We start from the raw sequence: 23,301 nt of genomic DNA, 5'->3' as shown, positions 1-23,301 counted from the left end.
TATATGTATGATATACTTTTAATGAATGTCAAATAAGAGCGAATTTGAAATGCATTGCAGCTGTTATGACTAATATTCTGTCACCGTATATCCACCAGTTGACTTAATGATCCGAGTGAATCTATTCTCGATGCAGGACCTAAGTGCACACACGAGGTAACATATTGGATGTTCACACGGTTAACAAGCATCTGAGCAAACAGTCTCCAACAGCCTTGACAAAGCAACTGTGACCCTTGCAATTTGGCAACTTCACTATTTGGAAAATTTATCGTGAAAGATCAAAATACTATTAAATTCTCTGTATCGCTTTTTTCTCGCATAAAATAATAAAATAATAAAACATAAAATATACATTCGGTAAAATAAGATTATCAACATCAGCGCGAAGCGTCACAACACAACTCATAATGCGTGTAAATAATTCATATAAATATCTATTTTTTAACTGTTGTAAAAAACAAAGGTCGAATAGTTATTCTGTTATTGCGATCTTTATTTACAAATCTATTTGTATTTGTATTTTTAACTTTAAAACATATTTGACAAATATATTTTAATAAACTAAGTATAGGCTCTCCTGAATAAATCAAATAAGGAAGAGTAAGAGAGGCAATTAAAGCCACGCGCGATAATTATTGCGCAATCAATATATAATCAATAAAATAAAATATATTAGTCAATACGTATTCGTACGAATTTTATCTTATTGACTATATATAGATTGCGCAAGAATTACCGCGCGCGGCTCCGATTGCCTTTCTCACTATTCCCTATTAAATATATTTTATATGTATAAAATATATTTTGTAACAACAATATATGTATATACGTGGCAATGTTTAAAAATGGCTATTAAATGTATAAGTATTATTGATGTTTACTATCGAAGATACATTAAATCTCAAATGCATATATGCGTACAATGTTTACATAGTTTACAGGTAGATCATTAAAATATACAATTGCCCTTCATTATAGTTTCTTTTATCCCTATTATGAAATCAGTATCAAGTATCTTATATGAAGATTTATTATTAATAACAATTAGAAAGATATCGATCTTATTAAGAAATTTTTGTTCTGTGAATTATATCAATTCCAAAGATAGTTTGAAACAATTGAGATATGACTCTTTTGGAGGTTTCATTAATAATAATACTATCATTAATAATAATAACGTTTTAGAATTTGACTGGTTTCACAAACCTACTTTCTCAGGCCGGTATCTTAATTTTATGTCGCAGCACCCTGTTTCCCAAAAAAGAGGCACAATAATGAGCATGGTAGATAGAGCGTTTCTCTTATCACATCCAAAATTTCATTTTAAAAATATGAAATTTATTATTGACACACTTTTAGAGAATGACTATCCGCTGTCTTTTATTTTCAATACAATTAATATTAGAATTAAGTCTCTCCTTAATAGAAGCACACGCAGGCAAAATGAATCTTCACCGATTGATAGTGAAGAACAACGCATTTGGTTTACCATTCCTTATGTCTCTAACATCGCGGGTAAATTTAAAAACGTCACTAAAGACTTGAATGTCAATCTTTCGTTTTTCAGCTTAAATAAAATGCGTAAATTTATTCGAGTACAGAAGGACACTCTCCCAATCCAATCCAATAAAAATGTAGTATATAAGATCTTATGTAAGAATTGCGATGCCTCATACGTGGGTCAAACAATGAGACAATTAAAAACCAGGATCTCTGAACATAGAAACCACATTCAAAGAAATACTACAACTCAATCCGTTATTACGGAACAGAGGATTAATTTTGACCATGATTTCGATTGGGAGAACATTGAGATACTAGACAAAGAGAGATTTCTATCTAAAAGACGAGTTTCGGAAATGGCGCATATTAAGTTACAGAAGAACAGACTGAATTTACAAACTGATACAGAATTTCTTCACCACGCTTATGTATCTATACTAAACAAATTGTAAACCATGCTTATTGTTGTTGTATGTAATTATTAACTTTTTTATATATTTTACTGAAGATGGCTCAATGCGAGCAGAAACGTTTGAATATATATTCAATTGATGAAATCGCTTAAGTTTTTTTACGCACTGACAACTGCGTCTGACTCCCATAGCCATTCCTAATCTTTAATTAAGAAAAAAATATGAGCGATAATTTCATTAGTGCGCTTTGTATGAATTTCATCAGAAATTGTGTTGCTCGTTTTTTATTCTAATAATTAGAGATAATAAGAAAGGCTGGTCTGAACGTGTTGTGACGAAGTCGTATTGATCGGAATGACTCTTAGCGAAACTTTCCGAAACAAGGTGACACAGTGATAAGCCGAACGATAAGCGACTATTGCGTGTTAAATATAGTTTATTTAAGCGCCGATCACTCGTTATACCGGCACATCTCGAGTTACCTTTTTACTAGCAACACAGCGTGGTTTTCGAGTGCAAAATAAGCCAAAATGTCGGCGTACAAGTACATAGCCGGTTCGGCTTTTCTGGTCACCGTTCTGTTGACCGTCAACACCGTACTCGCTAATGGATCTAACAATTCCTATGCTCCCGCCAACGAGTCATACAGATCAAGTCTGATTGTCGGCTCCAGAGTGCCCGGCGACAGACTCGCCCTTCTGCAGAGAATCGAAAAAAATCCTAGCTCGGGAAACATCCAGGTTATTGAGAAGACCTTTGATGTCTCAAGGTGGGGACGTATCACTCTGCTTGAAGCATTGGACCAGACGCCGTATGGCGCGTACGTTAGTATTCTGAGAGGTGGACTTGGACACAACTACGTCACCCTGAAGTTCCAGAGTCAGAGGGGTCAAAGCATTAAGTACCTCCTTCAGATTTTTGCACGGTCTTATTAACCACAGTGGAAGCAGTTCTTATGACTGATGGTATGATGATTCTTGGATGCAATTAGGATGAAGAAGTAAAATAATTTTAAAAGCTACATCAACTTATAGTATGTTCTGACCTATTTATTATTTTATTGCCACAGAAATATTATTGCAACAACTGTCATCATTGCTGCTAAAAGAAGACATGTCACTAAATATTCCTGTTATTCACTTTAATTGTTTGATATCTTGTATATATCACTAATAAATCAACGTAATTGATGTAATTGTGTGTTTTCCTTAAAAATTCTCAAGTACATATACTTATAAATTCGCAATACAAAACGTAAACTTTTTTAATAAATTTTAATAACGCATGCAGTATATATCAAACTATATAATAACATTCTATAAAATGTACCACTTATCGTTCATGTTCCTCTATTTATGAGTCAAATAAATACGCCCCTTTCACGCACTTAATTATATCTTCTAATTGTATTCTCTAAATTCTAACTATTATTGTAACAACTAATTACTAATTAAATAATTAATTGCTAATTATTTCGCTAATTATAAGAAATTTGTGCACACGTCTCAAAGAACACCAGAGCGATATCAAAAAACAGACGAATCACCATTCTGTAGTGAGTAAGCATGGAACATTCTTTGGGGATGATTTTGATTGAGAAAAGCGAAAAATAATTATACATAAAGAGAGACAGATTAGAAAGAGGATATTAGCGGAGACGTTTTTTATTAAGAAATTTGATGAGAGACACCATTAACTTACAAAAAGACACAGAGAATCTTAACGCTCTCTATGAACATATATTAAAAAAAAAAAACATAATTTCCTTTCCTTCTTCTCTGTTTCCCTCGGCTCTGACATGTCCTTCGACATAAACGACTAATGAAGATGCCGTTTAACATGTATTTTACCTCTGTAATTTTAACAAATAATATGTAAGCTTTTGATTTATATACTTATTTATGGATTTATACTTATTGTTGCGTGCTTCAATTGTTGATGTTTAGTTTTTAGATTCGGCGTAGTTTGGGCATTATGTCTGACTGATTAATATTTGTGAGTTGTTTCTATACGCTTGAAAAGGACCGAAATCTGCGGTCGAAACGTAGCGTTTTGTAATTAGTAAAATTTGCCAGTTGGGTCGATCATAATATCTTTGCTAATTGTTAATTATTCACTGGCGATTCAAGTTCTCTGTTTTTTTATTTAAAATACTATTAACTCTGTATCGTTCTTTTCTCGCATAAAATAATAAAACAGAAAATATACATTCGTTAAAAAAAGATTATCATCAGCGCGAAGCGTCACAACTCATAATGCGTGTAAATAATTCATATAAATATCTATTTTTTAACTGATGTAAAAAACAAAGGTCGAATAGTTATTCTGTTATTGCTATCTTTATATAGAAATCTATTTGTATTTGTATTTTTAACTTTAAAACATATTTGATAAATATATTTTAATAAACTAAGTATAGGCTCTCCTGAATAAAACAAATAGAAAATAGTGAGAGAGGCAATTGAAGCCATGCGTGATAACTATTGCGCAATCAATATACAGTCAATAAGATAAAATATATTAGTCAATACATATTTGTACGAATTTTATCTTATTGACTATATATTGATTGCGCGATAATTACCGCGTGTAGTTCCACCCCCCCCCCCCCCGATTGCCACTCTCACGAATCCCTATTAAATATATTTTATATGTATAAAATATATATTGTAACAACAATATATCTATATACGTGGCAATGCTTAACAATGGCTATTAAATGTATAAGTATTATTGATGTTTACTGTCGAAGATACTTTGAATCTCGAATGCATATATGCGTACAATGTTTATATAGTTTACAGGTATATCATTAGAATATACAATTGCCCTTCATTATAGTTTCTCTTATCCTTATTATGAAATCAGTATCAAGCATCTTATATGACGATTTATTATTAATACAATTAGAAAAATATCGATCTTATTAAGAAATCTTTGTTCTGTGAATTATATCAATTCCAAAAATAGTTTGGGACAATTGAGATATGACTCTTTTGGAGGTTTCATAATATTTGGACGATAAAAATATTGATTTAGTATATCGATAACACTTGTGTCTCTAATCGATAGATCATACCTCACAATAAAAACGTATATATACGTGAATATGTAAATAATAATGATTGAAATACCACCAACGCGTCTAATTAAAGATTTAATTAAAATAATTATCGATTACACACTGTACAGGGAATACTGGTCAATTTGCGCATGTGCTATCATACATTTCTAGTCGCTTTAAATTTAATTTATGATAATAAATTAATTTACTTTTTATTATTAAATATTAATATTTTCTTTATCAGTATTACAAAGTGCACTAATGAAATTATCGCGAAATTATCATATTTTTTTCTTAATTACTTTGCAATTTCATTACGAGTAATTTTATATTATTTTAAAAAATTATATACAATTACTCGTAATGAAATTGTAAAGCAATTAAGAAAAAAATATGAGCGATAATTTCATTAGTGCGCTTTGTATGAATTTCATCAGAAATTGTGTTGCTCGGTTTTTATTCTAATAATTAGATATAATAAGAAAGGTTGGTCTGAACGTGTTGTGACGAAGTCGTATTGATAGGAATGACTCTTTCGCGAAACTTTCCAGAACAAGGTGACACAGAGATGATAAGGCGAGCGATAAGCGACAATTGCGTGTTAAATATAGTGTATTTAAGTGCCGATCACTCGTTATACCGGCACATCTCGAGTTACCTTTTTACTAGCGATACAGCGCGGTTTTCGAGTGCGAAATGTCGGCGTACAATTACATAGCAGGTTTGGCCTTTCTGGTCACCGTTCTGTTGACCATCAACATCGTATCCGCTAATGGATCTATCGATTCCTATGCTCCAGCCTACCAGGCATCAAATAATCTGATTGTCGGCTCCAGGGTGCCCGGCGACAGACTCGTCCACCTGGAGAGAATCGTCAAAAATTCTAGCTGGGGAAAAGTTCAGGTTATTGAAAGGACCTTCGATGTCTCGAGATGGGGACGTATCACTCTGATTGAAGCATTGGACCAGACGCCGTATGGCGCGTACGTTAGTATTCTGGAAGGTGGACTCGGACACAACTACGTCACCATGAAGTTCCAGAGTCAGAAGGATCACAGCGTTAAGTTCCTTTTTCAGCTTTTTGCACGGCCTAATTACCCATAGTGGAAGCAGTTCTTATGACTGGTATGATGATTCCTGGATGCAATCAGAATAAAGAAGTATAACAATTTTAAAAGCTATATCAACCTAGTATGTTCTGACCTATTTATTATTTTATTGCCACAGAAATATTATTGCAACAACTGTCATCATTGCTTCTAAAACAAGACACGTCACTGAATATTCCTGTTATTCACTTTAATTGTTTGATATCTTGTATATATATCACCAATAAATCAACGTAATTGATATGTAATTGTGTGTTTTTCTTAAAAATTTTCAAGTACATATACTTATAAACTCGCAATATAAAACATAAATTATTTATAATCAATTTTAATAACGCGTGCAGTGTATCAAACTATAATAACATTCTATAAAATACAACTTATCGTTCATGTTCCTCTATTTATAAGTTATGATTTAAATAAATACGCCCCTTTCACGCATTTAATTATATCTTTTAATTGTATTCTCTAATTTCTAACTATTATTATAACAACTAATTACTAATTAAATAATTAATTATTAATTATTTCACTAATTATATTCCTGTCGTCTTCAACTCGAATATTGCAATACGAGGTAAGAGGAATAAGTGTGACGGTACACAAGATCAATTGTAAAAATTGCAATAATACGTATATTGAGCAGACAAAAAGACAATTGTGCACACGTTTCAAAGAACACCAGAGCGATATCAGAAAACAGGCGAATAAGCATTTTATATTAAGTGAGCAATGTGAACATCGAACATCCTTTGGGGATGATTTTGATTGGAAAAAGCCAGAAATAATACATAAAGAGAGACAGATTAGAAAGAGGGATTAGCGGAGAAGTTTTTTATTAAGAAATTTGATGACACCATTAACTTACAAAAGGACACGGAGAATCTTAATGCTCTCTACAAACATATTATAAAAAAAACATAATTTCCTTTCCTTCTTTTTTGTTTCTCTCTCTACTTCTTAGCTTTTATTATTGACGACACTGGTTTGTTTTTATTGCTTTTATCCGGTTTATCAGTTTAAATTTTACCACCGCACGGCTCTGACATGTCCTTCGACAAAAGCGACTAACGAAAATGCCGTTTAACCGGTATTTTACCTCTGTGATTTTAACAAATATATAAGCTTCTGATTTATATACTTATTTATGGATTTATACTTATTGTTGCGTGCTTCAATTGTTGATGTTTAGTTTTTAGATTCGGAGTAGTTTGGGCATTATGTCTGACTGATTGATATTTGTAAGTTGTTTCTGTACGCTTTAAAAAGGACCGAAATCTGCGGTCGAAACGTAGCGTTTTGTGATCAATAAAATTTGCCAGTTGGGTTCATCATAATACCTTTGCTAATTGTTAATTATTCACTGATGATTCAAGTTCTCTGTTTTTGTTTTTAAAATACTATTAACTCTGTATCGTTCTTTTCTCGCATAAAATAATAAAACATAAAATATACATTCGTTAAAAAGAGATTATCAGCAGCGCGAAGCGTCATAACTCATAATACGTATATACATAACTCATATTATATAAATATCTATTGCTTCCTCATAAAGGAAGCTTTGTTTTCGTAAACATATTTTTTTTGTTGCTGCCAATGTGTTCAGAATGTTCTAAAACGTCGAAAAATCGCAATTTTTAAAAATGTCCGTATGTCTGTATGTGTATATGCGAAATTTATCTAAATTTCTATAACTCCAGAACTAATCAACCAAATCTTAACGAATTATATATGAAATAGTAATAGAAACGACTGAAGAATACAACGACTAAAGAATAAAATTAGAAAAATTACCAATATTTAAAAATTTTAACCTTTAAGGCCTACATCTCAAGTCTCAATAATTGAAACTTGTCACAAATTGATGTTTTTTTGACAATTTAGTATTAATTATTGTCAACTTTTCGAATTCTATTATAATCTTCAGTCTTTTCTACCCCTATTTCATGTACAATTCTTTAAGATTTGGTTGATTAGACCAAGCTTTATAAAGTTTCTATGTATGTACGAATTCTTCGAAATTTCAAATGTGTGTAACACGAAAACTGATCAATCAAATTTTAAAAAATTATATATGAAATAGAGGTAGAAAAGACCTAAAAATACAATAGAATTAGAAAAAAATTTTAATATAATAAAAGATGTGTGTAAATTAGAAACATGCGCATTGTTTCTTTTGTACGGATTCTCCAAAATTTCAAACGTCTGTATCTCAAGAACTAATTAACTAAATTTTAAAGATTTATATATGAAATAAAAGTAGAAATGATCTAAGAATACAATAGAATTTGAATAAATTGCTAATATAATAAAAAAAATGTATGTAAATTAGAAACTTTCGCATTGCTTCTTATGTACGGATTCCCCATAATTTTAAACGTTTGTTTCTCAAGAACTAATCAATAAAATTTTAAAGAATTATATATAAAATAAGGGTAGAAATGAATACAATAGAATTATAAAAATTTGCTAATATAATAAAAAAATGTGTAAATTGGAAACTTACATATTGCTTCTTTATCATTTTTTCGCTTATATATTATAACTCAAGAAATTTGCACATTACTTAATCAACATTTTATTTTGTTTATAAAGCTTCCTCTATGAGAAAGCAAAATAAATAAATATTCACTAATAATTATACATCAAAGAAAAAACAAGCTTCCTCATAGAGGAAGCTTTATAAACAAAATAAAATATTGATTAAGTAATGTGCCAGTTTTTAATTTGTATACTTAAAAACTATGAAAAAGCAATGTGCAAGTTTCTACTTGCTCACTTAAAAATTATGAGGAAGCAATGTGCAAGTTTCTACTTGCACACTTTTTTTAACTGTTGTAAAAAACAAAGCTCGAATAGTTATTCTGTTATTGCGATCTTTATATAGAAATCTATTTGTATTTATATTTTTAGAGATAAGATAAAATATATTAGTCATACATATTCGTACGAATTTTATCTTATTGACTATGTGTTGATTGCGCAATAATTACCGCACGTGGCTCCGATTGTCTTTCTCACTATTCCCTATTAAATATATTTTATATGTATAAAATATATTTTGTAACAATATATGTACATACGTGGCAATGCTTAACAATGGCTATTAAATGTATAAGTATTATTGATGTTTACTGTCGAAGATACATTGAATCTCGAATGTATATATGCATTCGCATGCTGCATGTACAATGTTTATATAGTTTAGAGATAAATCATTAGAATATATAAATATGCTCTTCATTATAGTTTCTTTTATTATCCCTATTATAAAATCAATATCAAGTATCTTATGACAATTTATTATTAATAACAATTGTCAATAACATTTAGAAAGATATCGATCTTATTAAAAAATCTTTGTTTTGTGAAATATATCAATTCCAAAGATAGTTTGAGACAATTAAAATATGACTCTCTTGGAGGTTTCATAATATTTAGACGATAAAAATATTGATTTAGTATATCGATAACACTTGTGTCTATACTCGATAAATCATACCTCAGAATAGAAACGTATATATACGTGAACGTGTGAATAATAATGATTGCAATCTCTCCAACGCGTCTAATTAAAGATTTAATTAATATCGATCACACACTGTACAGGGAATACCGGTCAACTTGCGCATGTGCTATTATATATTTCTAATCGTTTAAAATTTAATTTATGATAATAAATTAATTTACTTTTTATTATTAAATATTAATATTTTCTTCATCAGTATTACAAAGTGCACTAATAAAATTATCGCGAAATTATCATATTTTTTCTTAATTATTTTACAATTTCATATACAAGTAATTTTATATTATTTTAAAAAAATATGATAATTTCGCGATAATTTCATTAGTGCGCTTTGTATGAATTTCATCAGAAAATGTGTTGCTTGTTTTTTATTCTAATAATTAGAGATAATAAAAGAGATTTGTCTGAACGTGTTGTGACGAAGTCGTATTGATCGGAATGATCCATTCGCGAAACTTACCAAAACAAGGTGACACAGAGATGTAATCATGATAAGCCGAGCGATAAACGATTATTGCGTGTTAAATATAGTTTATTTAAGCGCCGATCACTCGTTATACCGGCACACCTTGAGTTACCTTTCTACTAGCGATACAGCGCGATTTTCGAGTGCGAAATAAGCCAAAATGTCGGAGTACAAGTACATAGTCGGTTTGGCCTTTCTGGTCACCATTCTGTTGACCATCAACACCGTACTCGCTAATGGATCTATCGATTCCTATGCTCCCGCCAACAAGTCATACAGTTCAAATCATCTGATTGTCGGCTCCAGGGTGCATGGCGACAGACTCGCCCTCCTGCAGAGAATCGAAAAAAGTTCTAGCTGGGGAAAGGTTCAGGTTATTAAGAAGACCTTCGATGTCTCGAGGTGGGGACGTATCACTATGATTGAAGCATTGGACCAGACGACGTATGGCGCGTACGCTAGTATTCTGAGAGGTGGACTCGGACACAACTACGTCACCATACAGTTCAAGAGTCGGAGAGGTCACAACATTAAGTTCCTCGTTCAGCTTTTTGCACGGTCTTATTAACCACAGTGGAAGCAGTTTTTATGACTGGTATGATGATTCCTGGATATAATTAGGATAAAAAAGTAAAATAATTTTAAAAGCTACATCAACCTAGTATGTTCTGACCTATTTATTATTGCAACAACTGTTGCTGCTAAAAGAAGACATGTCACTGAATATTCCTGTTATTCACCTTAATTGTTTGATATATTGTATACATCACCAATAAATCAATGTAATTGATGTAATTGTGTGTTTTTCTTAAAAATTCTCAAGTACATATACTTATAACCTCGCAATATAGAACATAACCTTTTTTAATAAATTTTAATAACGCGTGCAGTGTATCAAACTAATAACATTCTATAAAATGTACAATTTATCGTTCATGTTCCTCTATTTATGAGTCAAATAAATACGCTCCTTTCACGCATTTAATTATATCTTCTAATTGTTTTCTCTAATTTCTAATTGTTATTATAACAACTAATGACTAATTAAATAATTAATTGCTAATTATTTCGCTAATTATATTCCTGTCGTCTTCAACTCGAATATTGCGATACGAGGTAAGAGGAATAAGTGTGACGGTACACAAGATCAATTGTAAAAATTGCAATGGTACCTATATTGAGCAGACAAAAAGACATTTGTGCACACGTCTCAAAAAACACCAGAGCGATATCAGAAAACAGGCAAATGAGCATTTTGTAGTAAGTGAGCAATGTGAGCATCGAACATTCTTTGGGGATGATTTTGATTGGGAAAAGCCAGAAATACTACATAAAAAGAGACAGATTAGAAAGAGGGAATTAGCGGAGACGTTTTTTATTAAAAAAATTTGATGACACCATTAACTTACAAAAAGACACGGAGAATCTTAACGCTCTCTACGAACATATTATAAAAGAAACATAATTTCCTCTCTTTCTTCTCTGTTTCCCTCTCTACGCCCTAGCTTTTATTATTGACGACACTAATTTGTTTTTATTGCTTGTCCGGTTTATCAGTTTAAATTTTACCACCGCACGGCTCTGACACGTCCTTCGACATAAACGACTAACGAAAATGCTGTTTAACATGTATTTTACCTCTGTGATTTTAACGCACAAGTATGTAAGTTTTTAATTTATATACTTATTTATGGATTTATACTTATTGTTGCGTGCTTCAATTTTTAATGTTCAGTTTTTAGATTCGGCGTAATTTGAGCATTATGTCTGACTGATTAATATTTGTGAGTTGTTTCTATACGCTTGAAAAGAACCGAAATCTGCGGTTGAAACGTAACGTTTTGTGATCAATAGAATTTGCCAGTTGGGTCGATCATAATACTTTTGCTAATTGTTAATTATTCACTGGCGATTGAAGTTCTCTGTCTTTGTTTTTAAAGTACTATTAACTTCTCTGTATCTTTTTTTCTCGCATAAAATAGTAAAATATAAAATATACATTCGTTAAAAAAAGATTATTATCAGCGCAAAGCGTCACAACTCATAATGCGTGTAAATAATTCATATAAATATCTATTTTATAATTGTTGTAAAAAACAAAGGTTGAATAGTTATTCTGTTATTGCGATCTTTATATACAGAAATCTATTTGTATTTATATTTTTAACTTTAAAACATATTTGATAAATATATTTTATATGTATAAAATATATTTTGTAACAACAATATATGTATATGCGTGGAAATGCTTAACAATGGCTATTAAATGTATAAATATTATTGATGTTTACTGTCGAAGATACATTGAATCTCGAATGCATACAGTGCGTAGGTACAATGTTTATATAGTTTACAGGTAGATCATTAGAATATATAAATGCCCTTCATTGTAATTTCTCTTATCCCTATTATGAAATCAGTATCAAGTATCTTATATGACAATTTATTATTAATAACAATTATCAATAATATTTAAAAAGATATCGATCTTATTAAGAAATCTTGTTCTGTGAATTATATTTTCAAAGATAGCTTGAGACAATTGAGATATGACTCTCTTGGAGGTTTTATAATATTTGAACGATAAAAATATTGATTTAGTATAGTGATAACACTTGTGCTTACTCGATGAATCATACCTCAGAATAAAAACGTATATATACGTGAATTTGTGAATAATAATGATTGCAATATCTCCAACGCGTCTAATTAAAGATTTAATTAAAATAATTATCGATTACACATACTGTACAGGGAATACCGGTCAAATTGCGCATGTGGCATCAGATATTTCTAGTCGCTTTGAATTTAATTTATGATAATACATTAATTTACTTTTTATTAAAAAATATTAATATTTTCTCCATCAGTAAAATGATATAAAATTACTCGTAATAAAATTGTGAAGTAATTAAGAAAAAATGAGTGATAATTTCATTAGTCCGCATTGTATTAATTTCATCAGAAATTGTGTTGCTCGTTTTTTATGTTAATAATTACAGATAATAAGACAGATTTGTCTGAACGTGTTGTGACAAAGTCGTATTGATCGGAATGACTCTTTCGCGGAACGTATCTTTCCAGAACAAGGTAGCACACCAGAGATGTAATCATGATAAGCCGAGCGATAAGGGATTATTGCGTGTATTTAAGCGCCGATCACTCGTTATGCCGGCACATCTCGAGTTATCTTTCTACTAGCGATACAGCGCGGTTTTCGAGTGCGAAATAAGCCAAAATGTCGGCGTACAAGTACATAGCCGGTTTGGCCTTTCTGGTCACCGTTCTGTTGACCATCAACACCGTACCCGCTAATGGATCTATCGATTCCTATGCTCCCGCCAACAAGTCACATCATCTGATTGTCGGCTACAGGATGCCTGGCGACAGACTCGTCCTCAAGGACAGAATCATCAAAAATTCTAGCTGGATGAAGGTTGTAACTGTTGAGAAGACTTTCAATGTCGAGTCGAGGTGGGAACGTATCACTATGGTTGAAGCATTGGACCAGAAGACAAATGGAAACGGCGCGCACGCTACTGTTCTGGGAGGTGGACCCGGACACAACAACGTCACCTTGAAGTTCAAGAGTCAGAGGGGTCACAGCATTAACTTCGTCGTTCAGCTTTATGCACGACCTTAATTAACCACAGTGGAAGCAGTTCTTACGACTGGTATGATGATTCCTGGGTGCAATTAGGATAAAGAAGTAAAATAATTTTAAAAGCTACATCAACCTAGTACGTTCTGACCTATTTATTATTGCAACAACTGTCACCATTGCTGCTAAAAGAAGACATGTCACTGAATATTCCTGTTGTTTACTTTAATTGTTTGATATCTTGTATATATCACCAATAAATCAACGTAATTGATGTAAAAATGTGTGTTTTTCTTATACATATACTTATAAATTCGCAATATAGAACATAAACTATTTATAATAATTAAATTTTAATAACGCATGCAGTACATATCAAACTAATAACATTGTATAAAATGTACAACTTATAGTTCATGTTCCTCTATTTATGAGTCAAATAAAAACGCCCCTTTCACGCATTTAATTATATCTTCTAAATGTTTTTCTCTAATTTTTAAATATTATTATAACAACTAATTACTAATTAAATAATTAGTTCCTAATCATATTCCTGTCATCTTCAACTCGAATATTGCGATACGAGGTAAGAGGAATAAGTGTGACGGTACACAAGATCAATTGTAAAGATTGCACTGCTACATATATTGGCCAGACAAAACGACATTTGTGCACACGTCTCAAAGAACATCAGAGCGATATCAAAAAAGATTATCATCAGCGCAAAGCGTCACAACTCATAATGCGTCTGAATAATTTATATAAATATCTATTTTTTAACTACTGTAAAAAACAAAGGTCGAATAATTATTCTGTTATTGCGATTTTTATATAGAAATCTATTTGTATTTGTATTTTTAATTTTAAAACACATTTGATAAATATATTTTATATGTATAAAACATATTTTGTAACGACAATATTTGTATATACGTGGAAATGCTTAACAATGGCTATTAAATGTATAAATATTATTGATGTTTACTGTCGAAAATACACTGAATCTCAAATGCATGTATGCGTATAATGCTTATATAGTTTACAGGTAGATCATTAGAATATATAAATGCCCTTCATTATAGTTCCTCTCATCCCTATTATGAAATCAGTATCAAGTATCTTATATGACGATTCATTATTAATAACAATTATCAATTACATTTAGAAAGATATCAATCTTATTAAGAAATCTTGTTCTGTGAATTATATCAATTCCAAAGATAGCCTGAGACAATTGAGATATAACTCTCTTGGAGGTTTTATAATATTTGGACGATAAAAATATTGATTTAGTATACCGATAACACTTGTGTCTACTCGATGAATCATACCTCAAAATAAAAACGTATATATACGTGAATTTGTGAATAATAATGATTGCAATATTTCCAACGCGTCTAATTAAAGATTTAATTAAAATAATTATCGATTACACACTGTACAGGGAATACCGGGCAATTTGCGCATGTGCTATCATATATTTCTAGTTGCTTCAAATTTAATTTATGATAATAAATTAATTTATTTTTTATTATTAAATATTAATATTTTCTCCATCAGTAAAATGATATAAAATTACTCATAATGAAATTGTAAAGTAATTAAGAAAAAAATATGAACGATAATTTCATTAGTGCGCTTTGTATGAATTTCATCAGAGTTTGTGTTGCTCGTTTTTTATTCTAATAATTAGAGATAATAAGAAAGGTTTGTTTGAACGTGTTGTGACGAAGTCGTATTGATCGGAATGACTCTTTCGCGGAACGTATCTTTTCAGAACAAGGTGGCCCACCAGATATGTAATCATGATAAGCCGAGTGATAAGAGATTATTGCCTGTATTTAAGCGCCGATCACTCGTTATACCGGCACACCTCAAGTTACCTTTCTACTAGCGATACAGCGCGGTTTTCGAGTGCGAAATAAGCTAAAATGTCGGCGTACAAGTACATAGCCGGTTTGGCCTTTCTGGTCACCGTTCTGTTGACCATCATCACCGTACCCGCTAATGGATCTATCGATTCCTATGCTCCCGCCAACAAGTCACATCATCTGAGAGTCGGCTACAGGATGCCCGGCGACAGACTCGTCCTCAGACAGAGCATCGTCAAGAATTCTGGCTGGCAGAAAGTCCAGGTTGTTGAGAAGACCTTCAATGTTTCGAGGTTCGATCGTATCACTATGGTTGAAGCATTGGATCAGAAGACGAATGGAAACGGCGCATACGCTAGTATTCTAAGAGGTGGACCTGGACACAACAACGTCACAATGAAGTTCAAGAGTCAGAGGGGTCACGGCATCAACTTTGTCGTTCAGCTTTATGCACGACCTTAATTAATCACAGTGGAAGCAGTTCTTACGACTGGTATGATGATTCCTGGATGCAATTAGGATGAAGAAGTAAAATAATTTTAAAGCTACATCAACCTAATATGTTTTGACCTATTTATTATTGCAACAACTGTCACCATTGCTGCTAAAAGAAGACATGTCACTGAATATTCCTGTTGTTCACTTTAATTGTTTGATATCTTGTATATATCACCAATAAATCAACGTAATTGATGTAAAAATGTGTTTTTCTTATACATATACTTCTAAATTCGCAATATAGAACATAAACTATTTATAATAATTAAATTTTAATAACGCATGCAGTATATATCAATTAAACTAATAACATTTTATAAAATGTACAACTTATAGTTCATGTTCCTCTGTTTATGAGTCAAATAAATACGCCTTTCACGCATTTAATTATATCTTCTAATTGTATTCTCTAATTTCTATTGTTATAACTAATTCCTAATTAAATAATTAATTGCTAATTATATTTCTGTCATCTTCAACTCGAATATTGCGATACGAAGTAAGAGGAATAAGTAAGACGGTACACAAGTTCAATTGTAAAGATTGCAATGCTACGTATATTGGGCAGACAAAAAGACATTTGTGCACACGTCTCAAAGAACACTGCAGAGCGATATCAGAAGAGATTATCATCAGCGCAAAGCGTCACAACTCATAATGCGTGTAAATAATTTATATAAAGATCTATTTTTTAATTGTTGTAAAAAACAAAGGTCGAATAGTTATTCTGTTATTGCGATTTTTATATAGAAAATCTATTTGTATTTGTATTTTTAATTTTAAAACATATTTGATAAATATATTTTATATATAAAATATATTTTGTAACAACATTATTTGTATATATACGTGGAAATGCTTAACAATGGCTATTAAATGTATAAATATTATTAATGTTTACTGTCAAAAATACACTAAATCTCGAATGCATGTATACGTACAATGTTTATATATAGTTTACAGATAGATCATTAGAATATATAAATGCCCTTCATTATAGTTTCTCTTATTCCTATTATGAAATCAGTATCAAGTATCTTATATGACGATTCATTATTAATAACAATTATCAATAACATTTAGAAAGATATCAATCTTATTTTAAGAAATCTTGTTCTGTGAATTATATTAATTCCAAAGATAGCCCGAGACAATTGAGATATGACTCTCTTGGAGGTTTTATAAAATTTGGACGATAAAAATATTGATTTAGTATATCGATAAAACTTATGTCTATACTCGATAGATCATACCTCAGAATAGAAACGTATATATACGTGAATATGTGAATAATAATGATTGCAATATTTCCAACGCGTTTAATTAAAGATTGAACTAAAATAATTATCGATTTTACACTGTACAAGGAATACTGGTCAATAATAATAAGAAAAATAAGGACGTTACGATATACAATCAAATTAGAATCAAAAGCCATACGATTCAAACTTAGGTCTTTGACAGCCTTATATTAGAATACTAATCAATTTGCGCATGTACTATCATATATTTCTAGTCGCTTTGAATTTAATTTATAATAATAAATTAATTTACTTTTTATTATTACTAGACATCACTGACGCGCGCTACGCGCGCGCTATTTATTTTTGATATTTTACTGTTACTATTATACTATTAACCACACAACTGTCAAAATATGCCATGACAGCCGCTCATGAAGTAAGCGCAATAAGAGAACCAATCGGCATCGCGGAAAAGCGACAATATTTCGATAGATTCGAGTATCGATGATATCCTCTTCTTAAAAGAGAAAAATATTAATATTTTCTCCATCAAGAGAAAGGATATAAAATCACTCGTAATAAAATTGTAAATTAAGAAAAAATATGAGCGATAATTTCATTAGTGCGCTTTATGTATGAATTTCATCGAAACTTGTGTTGCTTGTTTTTTATTCTAATAATTAGAGATAATAAGGAAGGTCCCAGGTAGCACATATTAGTTTCATATACGTTTTTTTAATACATAGTTTCATAAACCGTAAAGAACCATTAAGAAACGTTTGAACAAAAATGTTTTTGAAACCATGATTTAAGAAACGTATTTTTTACGTTTCTACAGTTAACAAAAATACCTATTTGTTAAATTTTTCCTTTCAAAATTATAATTTGCTTTATATATATATATATATATATATATATATATATATATAATAGCTTTAATAGCCTTTTTTTGAAACATTTAAATTTATATTGCACTAATTATTAATGCACAAAATAAATCATTTTATCCACGCACATATATTCACTTATTTAGTTAAATTAATTTTGTCTTACCGGTTTTAATCTATTTGTCATCGGACAAATCTGAGCTTAGAAAACTTCCAACAGTTCCAAAATAAACGTTCTGCTGAACTTGGTCATTGAAAGAACATTTATACGTGTATTCCGTTTTGAAGAACTTTCTGAACTGGTGCACATCAGTAATGCAATTAAGTTAGAGTGAGACAAGTATATTTTGTTTCACTTTAACTTATTGCACGAATGTGCACCAGTTCAGGAATTTCTTCGAAAAAGAATAGACGTCATAGATGGTATCGGAATGACTCTTTCGCGGAACGTATTTTTCCAGAACAAGGTGGCACACCAGAGATGTAAAATCATGATAAGCCGAGCGATAAGCGATTATTGCGTGTATTTAAGCGCCGATCAGTCGTTATACCGGCACACTTCGAGTTACCTTTCTACTAGCGATACAGCGCGGTTTTCGAGTGCAAAATAAGCCAAAATGTCGGCGTACAAGTACATAGCCGGTTTGGCCTTTCTGATCACCGTTCTGTTGACCATCAACACCGTACCCGCTAATGGATCTGTCGAGTCCTATGTTTCCGCCAACCAGGCATCACATCATCTGATTGTCGGCTTCAGGATGCCCGGCGACAAACTCGTCCTCAAAGAAAACATCGTCAAGAATTCTGGCTGGATGCAAGTCAAGGTTATTGAGAAGACCTTCAGTGTTCCGAGAGGGGAACGTATTACTATGGTTGAAGCATTGGACCAGAAGACGAATGGAAACGGTGCTTACGCTAGTATTAAGGGAGGTGGACCCGGACACAACAACGTCACCATGAAGTTCAAAAGTCAGAGGAGTCACGGCATTAACTTCGTCCTTCAGCTTTATTCACGACTTTAACTAACCACAGTGGAAGCAGTTCTTACGACTGGTATGATGATTTCTGGATGCAATTGAGATGAAGAAGTAAAATAATTTGAAAGCTACATCAACCTAGTATGTTCTGACCTATTTATTATTGCAACAACTGTCACCATTGCTGCTAAAAGAAGACATGTCACTGGTGAATATTCCTGTTATTCACCTTAATTGATTGATATCTTGTATATATCACCAATAAATCAACGTAATTGATGTAATTGTGTGTTTTTCTTAAAAATTCTCCAGTACATATACTTATAAACTCGCAATATAGAACATAAACTATTTATAATAAATTTTAATAACGCATGCAGTATATATCAAACTAATAACATTCTATAAAATGTACAACTTATCGTTCATGTTCCTCTATTTATGAGTCAAATAAATACGCCTATCACGCATTTAATTATATCTTCTAATTGTATTCTTTAATTTCTAACTATTATTACAACAACTAATTACTAATTAAATAATTAATTGCTAATTATTTCGCTAATTATATTCCTGTCGTCTTCAGCTCGAATATTGCGATACGAGATAAGAGGAATAAGTGTGACGAGCGTTAAAGAAGGAATCTGGAAGAAGTGTCGATAGTAATGCAATTAGCGCCGAAGCGAAACGCGACAGCGATTCGGAGTAAAAACGGACCGCGAAGAATCCACTCGTGGAATGCCTTTCTTGTATGCGCTAATCAAGCGCCGCGCGCTTCCCTTTAAGATTCTCGATAATTCGTCCTTTTTTTTATTTCCTCGAAGCGGTATATGCTCGTTGGGCTGGAGTTCGGGGTGGTCGTCTCCAAAGAGCCGCGCTGGGGGCAACTGGCACGGGGTACAAGGAAACGGAGAGGAACATCTTCTATTTCCGAGGCTTACGTACAAAGTACGTTTTGCGCATGCATGCACGGTGGCACGGAGGAGGAACAACCGACTGGAAAATTGTTGTCGCTTCGTGGCGCATTCTCTAGCACGGGGTATCCCGCCGGCTAGGAGAAACTTCGAATCGAGTTGAGGACCACTGGAAATTGGTGGCGGTATCTCAAGCTTGCGAACGACCATTTCGTTAACCTACTTATTCTACCTCCCCATTCCGGTCGCGTTACCCGTGAAGCCACGTCGGAGTACCTAGTTCGTCCGCAGTTTCCGCTTCTGAAAACTACGCGCGGAAGGGAGAAGCGTAATTCGCGGTTCTACATGGTGGCTCTTCATTGATTACGTTTTAATGGATCTCATTGGGGTGGGGTCCGATCGGCGCGGTGCGATTCTCGCGCTCTCGACAATCCTCTGTTTCCGATGTGTAAGCGAAGTAATCGGCTACTTTGAATACTCGAGCGTGTGGAGCACCCCGCGCCGTGCCGAGTACCGTCACACTGTCCCAGTTCTGTCACGAACGAAGACAGGATGCAAAGAGATTATATTTGTGGACTAGACAACTAGAAACATATGCAATTTTTATATGTAAAAATTCAGGTCGAAAAAACGAGATTATAAACGTAACATTAGAGTATATTTAGTTACGGAAAAATATGTTTTTACAGAGAAAAATCTGTTTAAAATATTATTAATTCATATTCATTATAATTACTTTGACATTTATTAATCGAATCCTGCAAAAATCATATTTTTAGTCGAGTTAAAATGTCTTGAGATAAGGTAGGTGACGTCATATGTGCAAACAGTAGCCAGGTGTTTAACGATTGTCATGTTATTAAAACGATGATAAGCGTGTTTAAACATACACTCTGTATGCGTATTACACACATATGTATGCATCATATGATATGTATCAGAGCAGTTATAATCTTTTCTAAGCCATGCTTCGAGTTAAATAATAACAGACCTACTTCTTCATCATCGGTTAAAGAAAAATATGATTTAATGCAATCGCGCTTGCACATGGTATCGCGCCATACTTATCATTCATATCAAGACTGACACTTTTATTTATGGAATACGAAGTCCGCGAATCTAGCTATGTGGTTTAGAAAGAAAAGCTGAGACTTTAAGTTCTTTCTAGTATCTAGTCAGATTCTAAATATGAATACGTAGATCCGCATTAATGTTACACCGCGGCTATTCTGATGAAGAAACGAGGTCTAAAGTGCTATATCTGAGCACTCGAGGGTATAAAATCGGAGTGTCCTGGGAATCGCGACATGTGCGACAGTGCATAAGAAAGATAGTATTATTTCCGTTGTAATAACATAAAAATAGGAATGGTTATAAACGAGTGCTATATTTGTTCTTTGACGTGCATACGAAGTACGCACGTACTTGTCGATCCACGGCTCTAGACTGTCCAAGTGTACTGTCGCATTCCTTTTTGTCGCGACGTCAATCGTGACTGACTCATGGTCGTATATAAGTATATTTCAATATATACGCAAGTAGAGAATACGTGTGTTATATGTTCTTTTTTATAAATTAAAATTTTAAACTTTTTGAGGCACAAATGCAGCTACGTTGCAAAATTTGATTTAGATGAGCGTCGAAATGTTTGAAAGCCCTAGCGTTTTATTGAAATATATAGAATATAGATTTTATTGAAATACCTATAGAATATAGATTTTCTCTTTTGTTTATTCTCAACTAAAATTTTACACGAATATTCGAAAGAATGCAGACCACTGTGGTGAACCACGTTCGACCCAAGCCAGGTCATATATCCAATAAACGAATATATCTCTAAAAGTCGCACGAACCATGTGGCTTTTTCTCTCTCTCTCCCTCTCTTTCTGTCTTTTTCTTCCTCCCTTGCCATGGAATTACGTTTTATTTTCCTGTCTGCGCGCGGACCATGATAAGGAGAGCTCGTGCCTCGTAAAATACGTATGCATAAAAAGCCCTGACCGCACCTGGCAGCCGTAATGCAAGGGCGTAAGGACCGCGGCGAGCAACCCATAAACCTGTCGCGCTCACGTTCGGTTATTGCTTATAAAGTTGCGAGACTGACGAGCGCACGGACGTGAGCGAAAACGCGGAGTTGGATGGACAACCCGATGACAGGGATCGGGCGAGAACGAATAAAAGCGTGTTTGCATGAGCATATAGGTACAAAAGAGCCGGCCGTCAATCCGAAACCGCAGCGGCCATTATCGGGCAATTTTAAACGGAACGCCGCGCCGTAGTTACGACTCGCGAGCGCGCGCTTCAGATTCTGCAGTCGTCAAACAACGCAACAACATCCCGCACCGTTCGCCGGCACTTGGGGGATCCGTGCAAACTGAGTGTCGGTACACAGGCGACAACAAAGGGACATGGGCAAAAACGCGTTTCCGAAAGGTGTACTCCCGTAAACCCCACACGGTAACTGGAAAAATAGAAATACGTAAAATGGTGCTAATAGTTTTTGTCACGTACCCGCAAGCTCGCAATCTTCTGTTTGTTATCCTATCCATGCTAATGAAATTTCCGTATTTGTCCGTGGTACATAAGAAATATTTATTCATGTTTCTCCCCGTTCGTAATAGGATCCCGCGCATTATAGTAATAGAATCTTGCATTTTAAAACCGTGAGCGATGGATTTCAGTAAAGGGAAGAGAAGGAATGTCATAAGTCGGCGGCATATGCTTCCTGAGGCAATGCATGTGTAATGCAAGTCAGTCGAATCGCAGGCATTACGCAGCAACTCTCGAACGAAATGCTTCTAATGGATTGACCAACTGACTTGCGTTTTTCGTTTGAAACCTCCTGCGAGTCATTTGAAATCCCATGTAAAAGCTGATGAGTTTAAAGCGCTGTGCGTGTCAGAGTTAAATGCATTCCGCTGACAAGCCACGCTCCTACGTGAAACGCATTGTTGTGTAGCATACAACTTGAATTATTATAAATTCCTGCTATGAGTATCGCAATTATTATTTTCATTATAAAATTTTTTTTTAACGCAATGCATTCACGTAGCTTTATATTATTATACGGTTACGGAGCTTAAGTACGGCGCTGTGAACATCTCAAGCACGTTTCATTGACATGGATTCTGGATAATTTGCGACAGTTACGTCAAGGGGAATTATATGTGACTGCGGAAGCGGAGGTACAAGAAACGAGCAATTATGGTCAAGATCTTAGAT

The 23,301-nt window shown here is 33.0% G+C and overlaps 4 protein-coding genes and 2 long non-coding RNA genes across 6 annotated transcripts; all 6 read left to right on the top strand.

Annotated features, from left to right (window-relative positions):
• The first annotated feature begins 2,323 nt into the window (after positions 1-2,323).
• LOC139817889 (uncharacterized) lies at positions 2,324-3,114 on the top strand. Its single transcript, XR_011733325.1, has 2 exons — positions 2,324-2,884; positions 2,989-3,114. It is a non-coding gene; the product is annotated as an uncharacterized lncRNA (long non-coding RNA).
• A 2,263-nt stretch (positions 3,115-5,377) lies between these two features.
• Positions 5,378-6,340, top strand: LOC139817764 (uncharacterized). Its single transcript, XR_011733308.1, has 2 exons — positions 5,378-6,108; positions 6,211-6,340. It is a non-coding gene; the product is annotated as an uncharacterized lncRNA (long non-coding RNA).
• Positions 6,341-10,247: 3,907 nt separating this feature from the next.
• On the top strand, positions 10,248-10,655 carry LOC139818354 (probable salivary secreted peptide). The gene has a single exon (XM_071786963.1). The coding sequence runs from the start codon at positions 10,248-10,250 to the stop codon at positions 10,653-10,655; it is 408 nt and encodes a 135-aa protein (XP_071643064.1).
• Positions 10,656-13,255: 2,600 nt separating this feature from the next.
• On the top strand, positions 13,256-13,970 carry LOC139817893 (probable salivary secreted peptide). Its single transcript, XM_071786171.1, has one exon. It carries the CDS (start codon positions 13,326-13,328, stop codon positions 13,728-13,730), a length of 405 nt encoding a protein of 134 aa, XP_071642272.1. The 5' UTR covers positions 13,256-13,325; the 3' UTR covers positions 13,731-13,970.
• A 1,581-nt stretch (positions 13,971-15,551) lies between these two features.
• LOC139817904 (probable salivary secreted peptide) lies at positions 15,552-16,260 on the top strand. Its single transcript, XM_071786183.1, has one exon. It carries the CDS (start codon positions 15,620-15,622, stop codon positions 16,019-16,021), a length of 402 nt encoding a protein of 133 aa, XP_071642284.1. The 5' UTR covers positions 15,552-15,619; the 3' UTR covers positions 16,022-16,260.
• Positions 16,261-18,805: 2,545 nt separating this feature from the next.
• On the top strand, positions 18,806-19,210 carry LOC139818353 (probable salivary secreted peptide). Its single transcript, XM_071786962.1, has one exon. It carries the CDS (start codon positions 18,806-18,808, stop codon positions 19,208-19,210), a length of 405 nt encoding a protein of 134 aa, XP_071643063.1.
• Positions 19,211-23,301: the final 4,091 nt, after the last annotated feature.

The sequence above is a fragment of the Temnothorax longispinosus genome, chromosome 8 (assembly GCF_030848805.1).
Source record: "Temnothorax longispinosus isolate EJ_2023e chromosome 8, Tlon_JGU_v1, whole genome shotgun sequence".
Classification (NCBI taxonomy): domain Eukaryota; kingdom Metazoa; phylum Arthropoda; class Insecta; order Hymenoptera; family Formicidae; genus Temnothorax; species Temnothorax longispinosus.
This window is presented reverse-complemented; position numbering and strand designations above follow the sequence as displayed.

Excerpts from the sequence above, each read along its gene's own strand:
- LOC139818354 (XM_071786963.1), top strand. The coding sequence starts at position 10,248 with ATGTCGGAGTACAAGTACATAGTCGGTTTGGCCTTTCTGGTCACCATT.
- LOC139817893 (XM_071786171.1), top strand. The coding sequence starts at position 13,326 with ATGTCGGCGTACAAGTACATAGCCGGTTTGGCCTTTCTGGTCACCGTT.
- LOC139817904 (XM_071786183.1), top strand. The coding sequence starts at position 15,620 with ATGTCGGCGTACAAGTACATAGCCGGTTTGGCCTTTCTGGTCACCGTT.
- LOC139818353 (XM_071786962.1), top strand. The coding sequence starts at position 18,806 with ATGTCGGCGTACAAGTACATAGCCGGTTTGGCCTTTCTGATCACCGTT.